Below are 12,248 nucleotides of genomic sequence, written 5' to 3'. Positions count from 1 at the left end.
ACATCATCCAATTGCCAAAAAGCTGAAAAAAAATTCAAAATGGCGAAGAAAAGATGGCCGCCATACAAATTTCGCCGGCGTCCAGCTCGGAGGGTATAAAAGATGGAGGTGTGGTTTCTTGGAAAAAGAGGATCAGGATCCAAAGGTCTACTCGATGAATAGAAAAAAAATTCAAAATGGCGGAATTTATTTTTCCATACATTTTGTATGGCGAATATTGAATGTCTCATTCTCCTAGAAAGAGACGGAAAACGATACGATAATGTAGGGGAGATATGTTTTGAAGCGAGATATGAGTAGGGAAAAATTATGACATTTCAGAAAAACAAGATGGCGGCCTATATGATTTTTGCAACTCTTTTGTTTTCCAACCGATTTCGTTGAAACTCGCAATCTTTGAAGAATGTAGTAAACGATTAATAGAAAAAGTGGAAAATTTTGGAAAAACAAGATGGCCGCCGTACAAATTTCGTCGGTGTCTATCTCGGAGGCTATAAAAGATGGAAGAGTGGTTTCTTGGCAAAAGATGATCAGGGTCCGAAGGTCTACTCGGTGGAACAAACTCTGCATGCTCGCGGACCACTTTAGTGGTCCGCGCACCCACGCACCCTACTTTATTACCCTCAACTACCCCGTTTTTACAAAAAATGATATGGATGTCGTTTTCAGAGTTTTCCAGGGTGCTGATTTTGATAAAGACATTTATTTTGAAATCCAAGATGGCGGACATGCCTTTTTTAAGAAAAAAATCGATATGGGTGTCGTTTTATGGTGTTTTCGCGGTGAATTTTGCATCTTAATAACTCGATTCGGTTTAATACAATAAAGCTAAACATTACCACGTCACGCGAGCTGCTTTAGCAGCTCGCGCACCGAGCAAAACACTAGTTATCTATACATCTATACATATATAAAATTGTAGAAAAGTGGTGTCTGTACAATGGAAATGTATAAAAAAAAAGTAGCAGGGGTTGTTATTATATCGATGCCGAACCCGAAATTGTAATTAATTTTTTTTTGTCTGTTTGTCTGTTTGTCTGTTTGTCTGTTTGTCTGTTTGTCTGTGTGTTTGTGCACGCTAATCTCAGAAAGGGCTTATTCGATTTAGATACGGTTTTCACTAATATATTGTAGTAAGCTTCACTTAGGATTTAGTGTTTATTTCATGTCAATCGGTTCATAAATAAAAAAGTTATGTCAATTTAAAGAATCACGGCGCCTCGCGCCTGAGCGTCCGTGGCTATATAAAGCGCGAAAAGTCACTATTCCACGCGAACGAAGTCGCGGGCACAGCTAGTACTTCATAAGCATGCAAATATTTAATACTCATCAAGAACAATCCGTACAAATAATCCTGATGAGACCAAAAAGTGAATTAATGTCTATTGTAACATGTCTCATAATTAAGTGTCAATATTAATATTATTTATTCTTTTAACTAAAAAAGTCGGAAATTGAATAAAATGAATTGTCACACAGCCAACAAAAGAGATTTTTTTAAAGCGTCCTGTTGGTTGATTTTTTATGCTTGCATCCAGTTTGTTATATGAATGACTGATACTGATAACAGCTTTGTACTTGGGTAAAAAGCTAATAAGCTAATATGCTAAAAAGGTCATCATAATCAATCTATCGCCATCCCGCTACTGTGCACAGGTCTCCTCACATAATGAGGAGGGCTTAGGTCACACTCCCCACCACGTTGGTCAAGTGCGGATTGGTAGACTTCACATTTCTTTAAGAACATTATGGAGAACTCTCAAGCATGCAGTTTCCTCACGATGTTTGCTTTCACTGTTAAAACAAGTGATATTTAATTTTCTTAAAACGCACATAACTCTGAAAAGTTTGAGGTTCGCGCCCAGGATCGAACCCCCAACCTTCCGAACAGAAAACCGACGTCTTAACCACTAGGCTATCACTGCTTAGTATTACAGTATAATCGTAGCTATAGACTATAGATAGGCACAAATAGCCCACAATAGATGGATTGATCAACGATAAACATTCCAACCAAACACATTCTTTAGGTTTGTTATGAGCGCACGGGTCAATATTGGTTGTTCCAGAAACGTTTGCCTTGCCCCGTAATCGTCCGCCTCAATCGCCTGGTGCGCCTGCCGCGCATGTGGGAGTGGTTCGACCGCACCGAGACCGCCACTAGCTTCCCGAATGCGTTCCGAATTTGCAAGGTCAGCTATATTTGAATACTGCACTCGATTCAGCCTGATAAAGATCTTCGTACATTGCACAGACTAGACGCCGACTCCACGCCGATCCCACGCCAACTCGTCTCACAGTATAGCATGGAAATGTGAACTGAGCTTTTTATCGTGTTTTTTTTTTTTTTTTTTAATTTATTTAAGGGCTTTGATACATTAAAGTACATGTCAGCCCTATTATAATCTACTCAAATACAACAATACAACAAAATTCTCAATCTAACAAAATAAGTCTTTCTCACTATCCATAATTTTATTTTATTTTTATCGTGTTCTTTGCGGTAGAGTTATCAACATTTAATTTACTGAAAGAAGCGACGCATGAATCACGCTTGAGCCACGCGTTGTACACTTATGGGCAGAGATCGAATAACGGTGTTTTTTATCGCAGCGTTACTAAAGTATCGTAATATTAACCTTAAAACGTAACGATGTAAATAACTATATACAAACATCCCGTAACGTTGTCTAAATATAATTAGTTTATACCTACCGGTAACTATACTTCTACCGATACCGGTAATTTTATTTCTATCTGATGCCATCTATAAAGCAGCATTTTCATTTGATTTAAAAATTTAGTATCGTAGATATCCCTGCTTATCGCCATCACATACGAAGTACAGGGGAAGCAAATGTGCGAAGATCTTAAGCCCGCTTTTCACTTGCGTGAGAATCGCGGTGCAAAAGTCCGTGAGTGGTACGAAACAGGCTGTTTCGCGCTATTTCGCGCGTAAGTGAAGAGCGGGCTTTAGGTGCGCATGCCAATGGAGCGGAGTAGAGGCGAGTCTTTTTTTTTTGATAACAACTCAAACTCAATTTTATGAATATATAAAATAACAATAGTTAAGAAGACCGAGTAGACTGTGGTTATGTCAAAGAAAACTAAGCTTTTGACAGAGGGTTGTAATCAAAAATACTCTGCATTTTCGTTCCGCTCCATCCCATAGGAGTGGACCTTACTTTTCCCACCAACTATAACGAATCAATGTTATAAAATATCTTCAATTGATTGGTCTTTTTACATTCCAGGTCGTCATGGCAATTTTAGTCCTGATCCACTGGAACGCTTGCCTCTATTTCGTGATCAGTTATGCGATTGGATTCGGAGTCGACAACTGGGTTTACAACATAACCGGAGCCCGTAACGAGACCTTGGCCCATCAGTACATCTACAGCTTCTACTGGTCCACGCTTACCCTGACAACCATAGGTGAAACTCCCCAACCTGAGAACGATGCTGAGTATGTATTCGTGGTCGCTGACTTTCTCGCAGGCGTACTGATCTTTGCAACCATCGTGGGTAACATCGGATCTATGATCTCAAATATGAACGTGGCAAGAGTCGAATTCCAAAACAAAATGGATGGAGTCAAACAGTATATGGCTTTTCGAAAAGTGAGCGGAGAGTTAGAGGCTCGTGTTATAAGATGGTTTGCGTATACCTGGGCTGAATCTGGTGCTTTGGATGAAGAAACTGTACTTTCCTCTTTACCGGATAAATTAAAAGCCGAGATCGCTATCCGAGTTCACCTCGATACATTGCGTAAAGTGGAGATTTTTAAGGATTGCGAGCCGGGATTGCTCGAAGCTTTGGTGTTGAAGTTGCGCCTTCAAGTGTTCAGCCCTGGAGATTACATTTGTCGTAAAGGAGACGTGGGGAAGGAGATGTACATTGTCAAACGCGGAAGACTTCAGGTTGTCGCGGATGATGGGAAAACGGTTCTTGCTACTTTGAGCGCTGGCTCCGTCTTTGGTGAAGTTAGCGTTTTGGAGATAGCTGGGAATCGAACCGGGAATAGACGGACAGCCAATGTCCGCGCTTTGGGCTACTCTGATCTATTCTGCTTGGCGAAGAGGGACCTGTGGGAGGCGCTCGGCGACTATCCGGACGCTATGGCCACTTTGACTGAACGCGGTTGCCAATTGCTTCGTAAGGTATGTATTCTATAATTTCTCATAATTTAGGTACAAACAAATTGAAAATGAATTTATTTATTTCATGACACGACAGCATGTACTACTTTTGTAGAGAATCTATCGCCGGTTCGGAAAGCAGTTCAAGAAAAAAGAAAGAAGCCGGCAAGAAACTCAGTAGTTTTTTGAACGAACAAAATTATACAATTATATGTAAATATCTAATACATAAACAATTTAACTATTACCACAGTTTAACGGTACATCATAAAACTGTGCTATTACACTGCTCTGTGCGCTGCTGAATGCAAAGTCAACCGATTCCTTCAACCTTGTCATTTAGAAATTAAAAAATCATTAAGTAGTTAGTACCTATCTGTGCTGGATGTGTAAACGAAACTATTACAATAAAGTTTAGAATGAACTTTACAGGATGGGCTTCTGGATGAAAATGTATTTGAAAACGCTCAAACGACTCAGCAAAGTATGGAGGAAACCGTTCGCAAACTTGAATCAACTGTGGAAACTCTGGAGAAACGTTTACAAGGATTGTTGACCGACGTGGGCGAGGAGCAAGCTAAAATGAAGCAAAGGATCAACAAGATTGCCACTAGGTAAGTGTTAAGAAGTGGCTCATAAACGGGCTATACGAATTGCTGCCTATAGCCGTTGTCGGATCTTTTGCCTATATATGGATAGGTAGTTATATTAAGTTGTACTAACTTGTATTTACTTTGGTAAATGACAAGTCGGCGTCTACGCAAGACAGTGGCGCCACCAATATACAAATCACTTGCCTTGCGGGTGTGAACGAAGTAGGAGCTCGCATTTGTGTTCCTATCACTTCCCAAGAATCCACGTGGAACGTTTCCTAAGGATCAAACAAGTCAAAAGATCACTAGGTAGCGATAAGGCCGCCAAATTGTACCTACCTATATTTTTGTTTTGCTTTGTATGTGTTTTTTCTGTATTAATTTTGTGGTGTACAATAAAAGTATATTCATTCATTCACATCTTTTAAAAATTAGAAAAGCGAGAATTTTTAGGGAACTTTAATGGGAAGTTTTACTTTTAGAGTGGTTATATACATTCATCCGATCCGAATCCGTGAAACTAGATAAAAAACTCGGACCGAATTCGGATATTGCTTATGCACTAATCCGATCTCTGATCCAAATCCAAGCTATTCAGTGGACATCTTTGACATATCTACGTCATATTATGTCCGATTTGAATCCGAGGCACATCCGAGATATTCTCACGGATGACGGAGAGAACTCGGATAGCGGAAGTCGGAGCTAGTGCGTAAGATACCATACAAATATTTCCATGACTACTTCGGAACGTATTTTCACGAAATCGGATCGGATGAGTGCGTAACCGCCCTTAGTATTAAAAATTACCAAGAAACTAGCCCGTTTATGATCTTCCTGATATCTGTTCGTATCTTTTAATTACTTTATCCCTTTGAATTCGAAAACTGCAATGCGACTTTATTTTAACTAAACTGTTTTATTTTGCTTCATTTTAGTAAATTGTGTTAGATTTTTGAATGACTCCTAATGCACCAATTTCTATAATTTCATTTTGCGAATAATAACATAATTAATGACTTTTTGCGAATAATCTTCATAATAATATGTATGAAAATGAATCCCTATTTCCCTTGTTCAAGGTATAACTTGAGAACGAATGGGCCAAATGGGACAATTCTTTTTTGTTGTGTTTGTAATTAGGACGGCTTGTCCTATACCTACGAAAATATAATATGAAATATATTTTTTTTGGAAAATCCACGGGAAAAAGAAAGTTCCTGCGGGACGCGGATGAAGTCACAGGCAACAGCTAGTAATTAATAATTATGTGATGCAAAGCGAATGTACTGAAAGCTTTATTGATATTTTTTTGCAAAGTATTACGATGGCTTGCACTGGTGAGCGCTGTGGTCTTATAAGTGGGAGGTCCAGGGTTCTATTCCCGGCAGGGGTAGTTTGGGAATTCATAATTTCTAAATGGTGTCTAGGCTGGTCTGCTTGGAGGCTTCGGCCATGGTTAGTTACCACCCTATCAGCAAAGCTGCGCCGCCAAGCGATTTAGCAATTTCTCCTTACGTTTGTTGGCAATTGTTATGTAGGTACATACTTACTCTTCGCATACCTACAGTAAATATATATTGTGTGTTTGTAAGCAAAATTCATAATTCTAAACATTTTTACTCAATTAAACTTTTACAGAGAAGAACCAGCAAGAAACTCGGCGGTTGCTCTTTTCAAAGATTTATACCATGTATAAGTAATTGAAGTTGATGCGGGGGCATTGCTAAAGTCAAATAAAGCACCTTATAGATATGTATATCATCGTCAACGGATATAGACATCCACTACTCCTTATCCGCTTGTAGGGACTTCCACACGCCAGAGTCTGGCGCCGCCTGGATCTAGCGGCTCCCTGCGACTCGTTGATGTGATCCGTCCACCTGCTGAATGGTTTGCCAACGCTACTCTTTCTGGCGCGTGATCACCATTCTGGCAATTTCTATAGCCAGTTTTTTTTTAAATTCATTTTTTCCATCAGTTTTTCAACCCGTTGAGCTATGTCGCGAACAGAGTTCTCCTACGAATCTCCTCATCTCTGATTTGTTAGGAGAAACTCCAAGCGTAGCTCTCCATTGGTTTAACTCTGGGCTTTCTCATGAGACCCATAGTTAGCGAGTATATCTCGGATCCATATGTCATCACTGGCAACACGCAATACGAAGACATTGTCTTCAAGTACAGGTATTTTGGACAATGACATATATCTATTTTCAGGATAATCGAGTCCGACAACGAAGAGACGGACCAAGAGTACGATACAAGTGACGACGAGCCCGATCTGCAGAGCGAGATCGCCCGTTCCTACGATAGCTACCGAATACCCCTCAGCCCTGTGCAGTGTTCCTCGAGGATGTCGTACATACACCATCGGGAACGAGGACATTCCTTGAGTGTGGAGAGGACTCCGGGCCTCTTGCGCGCCAACCCTGAGCCACGAAGCAAGTCACTGCGCGTCAAAAGGTTTCATAAAGAACCTACAAAGTGAAGTCAGGGATGTAGATATGATCGTTTTTGTTTAATTTTGTAAGATAAATATATCCGGCTATACTCATCATGCTGTCCATCCAGCAATGACTCAAAGCAACAAGTGTAAATTAAAAATTTATAACACCCCCGACAATTAGTTAAGGTTACAGTAACTACAAAAGAGCTGATAACTTTCAAACGGCTGAACCGATTTTCTTGAATTATAGCTAAGAACACTCTCGATCAAGCCACCTTTCAGACAAAAAAAAAACTAAATTAAAATCGGTTCATTAGTTTAGGAGCTACGATGCCACAGACAGATACACAGACCCCCCTTTTTGGGTCGTGGGGTGGCTTTTGTTCACGCAGTGCAGGGCTCAATTCCGGGCACGTACCTCTAACTTTTGGAGTTATGTGCGTTTTAGTAAATTATGTACATATTATATATAGCTGATGCCCGCAGCTTCGCCCGCGTGGATTGGTCAGATCCCCTGCAGCATCAGGATTGAGGAGTTGGACGCCAAATTTTTTATGAAACAATGTCGCAAAGTTCCTCTATCGATTAAAAAAGAAATGACGCAAATCGGTTTAGAAATCTCGGAGATTTCGGTGTACATAGGTAGAAAAACACAACTCCCTTTTTGAAAGTCGGTTAAAAAAGTAGCCTATGTTACTTCCTGGTCAATTCTCTACTTGTCTGTGAAAATCCCGTCAAAATCGGTTGAGCCGTTCCCAAGATTAGCCTTTTCAAACAGACAGACAGACAGACAGACAGACAGACAGACAGACAGACAGACAGACAGACAGACAAAAATTTTAAAAACGTGTGATTCAGTTATAGTATCGTTCAAATAACCATATGACCTTAATATGCGGTAGTTATTTCGAAATTACAGACCGACACACCAATTTTATTTATTAGTATAGATTATTAAATTATGTATTATGTACACTTGCTTGTATTAACGGTGAAGGAAAACATTATAAGAAATCCTGCTTGGCTGAGAGTTTACCATAATTTTGCTAAATGTCTGTAAAGTCGGCCAATCCACATTAGGCCAGCATGGCATAAATCTTGCACCAGATTGCTGTAAAATCGGAAAAACACGAGCTGTTTTTTTAAATTTTTCAGGGTCATGTTTACGTAACTTTTGCATAGGTTGCACTTGTTTGCTCCATATTAGAACTGACGTATTTTGTCTCCTTCGCTCTTCTATGAATAGGCCGTTCCCTCTAATTCGTTCTATCACACATCGTATGAGTCCTACAAATCCAAACCTATACCTACTATCTCTTTCCATTTCCATTCCATTCCGTCAGCCTGTACGCGTCCACTGCTCGACATATTCTAATGAGCGCGCAACCAAACGCGGTCCTCCGCCTTCTTCATCCACCCGCTCCCCGCCACCATTTCCTTTCATTACACCTAAATATTATCCCTCTCACCCTCGCACCTATACGTGAAAGAATCGCACGCGCAGTTAGTTGCATTTTAAACTCATCGTGTCATGGCTGTGTACTAAGCCACTGTGGAACGGTAATAAACGCTGGCGCCCACATCGTTCTAGAATAGGCCTGCGATAAATGCTGAAAGGACGACCGGGACATCCATCCATAATACACACCCGTAGCTAGGAATTGGTTTGAGGGGGGGGGGGGGGGGTGTTATCCAGGTCTTACCTGGTTGGTTGGTAGAGTTGAGCGCGAGTGCAATTTATTTTTGTTTAAAACAGATAAAAAGCCAGAGATAAGCGAAACGAGCTCAGCCATAGTACAATTTTTTAAAAAAGAGTCCCCATGGGGTTTTCAAAAAACGTAAATTCATGCAGATGAATATCCAGACATCAAGCAAAATATAATAAAAGTGCGAGCGAAGCGAGCGCCAAATTTTTGATAATGATATTTACAAAAAATCTTTATTATAATATTAGCGAAAATCCATCTTTTAACCCAAAATTTGTTACTATTTAAAGATAGCTTGCATCCTATATGTATTTTATCCCGAAAATCAGAGTTTTCATGGGGTTTTATAAACCCAAAACAATGCGAACGAAGTTCCGGGCATCTACTACCTAATATAATTAAAAATGGCGAGCGAAGCGAGTGCAGATTTTATGATATATTTAAAAAAGATTGATAAATTCGTACATTTGAGAACTATTCTATTATGCATTTTAGAAACAATTTCTCTTTGTATGGAATTTTGGGGCGGGTTTGGACCCCAATCACAGTTTGTTTCTCGCTGCCGTCTCGTTCATGGGAGCGGTAGACAAACGCCCTAACACCAAACAGACATCTAACTTACTGACCGGGACACAGGGAGAGAACGCTTCAGACCGGGACATGTCCTGGTGTACCGGGACGTATGGCAGCCCTATTCTAGAATGACGCTGTTTTTGTTATATTATATTTTGTATTTTCGCTTTTTCGCTGTTAAGAAAATATGTGTTTAACATCGATGGTGTTTGTGCAATAAAGCTGGAAAACGAAGTGGAGATCCAAACTTCAGCGTAATGGACTTCAAGCCTTCATCGTGGTGAGTACGCTAGATCATCATAGCTATTTTCACGCCGCTACCACGCGGCCCCCTTGTAAAATGTGTTGCTGCTAAGTAAGATCTGAAATTCGCCGAGGTTTGTTGCAAATATTCCAAAACACTAAGGATTCAAAGGTGTTTTACCCTGTCCCCACCTCCCCTATCGAAATGTCAATGCGATAAGATAACGAGGCCTATATATTATAGTCATATTATATTCAACGGGTAGATAAATTGTGCGTTATAAAACAGTGTGTAATTTCTTAAGAGTATAGCTGGTTATATTTGTTTCAAGATTGGATTTTAAGGACAAAAGCCGAAAGGCTAAAAGCTTATAGAAGGATTTTCAAAATTTACTCGATTCATCTCTTGTAAATTATTTTTGATACCGCGAGAGGTTTTTACATGGTATTTGGATTCCAAAGTTAACGTTGTAATGGATTTTTGGATTGTATTATACCTATTTTATTTCTAAGAGACATCTAAAGTAGGAAGAATAGATGGCTTATCCCGTTTATCCACCCTAAAATAACCACCTGGTGTATACTTGGAAAAGTGTGAGTTTATTTCCTACACGGTCTTCTCTAGAAATGATCAAAGCACCAAAGGGAAGCAGAGTGATGAAGCTCTTACTTGGCTTAAACTTATTAATCCTAAGACCCCGACCTTAAAAAATAATATATGTAAATTCCCCGGCCGGGGTAGATAGACGGACACACGTGTCTGAGTATACACCCTAAGGTGGCTGGTTTTGGGTGGATACTGGCTGGGATAAACCGATTAGACTATTACCACATGATCTGGTCCCATATCGGTATCGGTTATCAAAATAATGTAAATATCAATTTTTAGTTTTAAGCGAAATGTATTCAATATTTTTGAGGACAATGGAAAAAGCAAATTTGTTTATATATCCTAAATTAGGTATAGTCAAACCGGCCGGCTCAGGGCAAATAGCCATAAAAGTTAACTAATTAGGTAAAATATTCCAAAAGATCATAATTAGGTACGGTACGTACACATTCGAAACGCCAACTTAATTGTTACGGTCAAAGTCAAATGCCTTCATTAATAATTACAATAGATTTACTAAATATTTTACAACAGGGTTGCAACAACCGACCGGAACTCGGAAGTCCGGAAATACCGATAAACCCTTCTTTAGTACTGGTAAAATAACCACGCGTTTACACCTACCTAAACTTAAATTAAAAAATAATTACGTGTCGCCCGTGGGAAGAAGCAAATTATGAAAACAATTAAAAAATATATCTATTTGACAGTCGTAGAATTTTTTTTGCGGGAAATATAATAAATTTTTAACTTTAAACAAGTAGTCGTTAGGTTGAGTTTTACTCGCACGTATTAGGACTTATGACCGTTCAAAATATAAAACACTATTGTTAAAAAGTTTCATTGCGAATAGCCCTTAGCCGGCTAGTTTGACTATACATGCCGATGTCAGAACGATGTCTGATATCGAAATGAATACCGATTTCTGTGGTTCTTATGGTAAGTAAGCATTTTATATAAATTATTTTATCGTATCAATTGTATTAAATTTCGTATCAGAGAATTCCACAGTTGATGATGATTTATGCTAGGACATCTTTCATGGAGAAAATCCATTTTCTAAAAAGATTTGGTAAAAAATTTATTTATTTATTTTCTGGAAACATTCAGTTCAACACTTAAATGTTAGGTAATCACAATTCACACTAATCACACTAATATTACAAATGCGAAAGTTTGTGTGTATGTGTGAGTGTTTGTTACGTAAAAACTACTGGACGGATTTGGCTGAAATTTAGAACGGAGATAGATAAAATATCCTAGATTAGCACATAGAATAGCTTTTACGTGAAGGAGTTACTAACATACACTCACACACACATACACACTCATTTTCACCTTTATAATATTAGTGTGATTTACTAGACGATGCCCGTGATTTCATCTGCATGGATTAAAGTTTTTGAAAATCTCGTGGGAACTATTTCACTTCCTGGGATAAAAGGAAAATAAAATCTCCTGTGTCAGTCCCTGGGATGTAAGCATCTCTATACTTTTCGTCCAATTCGGTTTAACAGATGGGCCGTGAAAAGCTAACATGCAGACAGACTGACACACTTTCGCATTTATTTAGTAAGTATGGATTATTGCCTCGAATGTTTTTGTTTATAAACTAAACAACTAATTTCCTTAAGTTTTTCCACGGCTTCTCTGACACAGTGATAAGTGCCGTAGTCTTATTACTGGGAGGCTTCGGCCGTAGCCAGTTACCTACCTACTGGCAAAGACGTGCCACCAAGCGATTTAGCGTTGCGGTGCCATGCCGTGCATTGCCGAAACCAAAGGTGTAGGATTTAATGAAAACTGCCATACCCCTTCCAGGTTAGCCCGTTTCCATCTTAGACTGCATCATCACTTACCACCAGGTGAGATTGCAGTCAAGGGCTAACTTATATCTGAATAAATAATTAAAAAGTTAGCGTTGATTTTCAACCGACT

The 12,248-nt window shown here is 39.3% G+C and overlaps 1 protein-coding gene across 1 annotated transcript in view; it reads left to right on the top strand.

Annotated features, from left to right (window-relative positions):
• LOC123880633 (cyclic nucleotide-gated cation channel subunit A-like) overlaps positions 1-7,342 on the top strand; it is a 34,230-nt gene extending 26,888 nt beyond the window's left edge. Inside the window, exons 5-8 of the mRNA XM_045928845.1 lie at positions 2,070-2,192; positions 3,255-4,160; positions 4,572-4,753; positions 6,950-7,342. Coding sequence (XP_045784801.1) covers positions 2,070-2,192; positions 3,255-4,160; positions 4,572-4,753; positions 6,950-7,220 — 1,482 coding nt within the window. The 3' untranslated portion in view covers positions 7,221-7,342. The remainder of the gene's footprint in view (positions 1-2,069; positions 2,193-3,254; positions 4,161-4,571; positions 4,754-6,949) is intronic.
• The last annotated feature ends 4,906 nt before the right edge of the window (positions 7,343-12,248 follow it).

The sequence above is a fragment of the Maniola jurtina genome, chromosome Z, assembly GCF_905333055.1.
Source record: "Maniola jurtina chromosome Z, ilManJurt1.1, whole genome shotgun sequence".
Lineage (NCBI taxonomy): Eukaryota > Metazoa > Arthropoda > Insecta > Lepidoptera > Nymphalidae > Maniola > Maniola jurtina.
The sequence above is the reverse complement of the archived record's forward strand: the minus strand, read 5'-3'. Positions and strand labels throughout refer to the sequence as shown.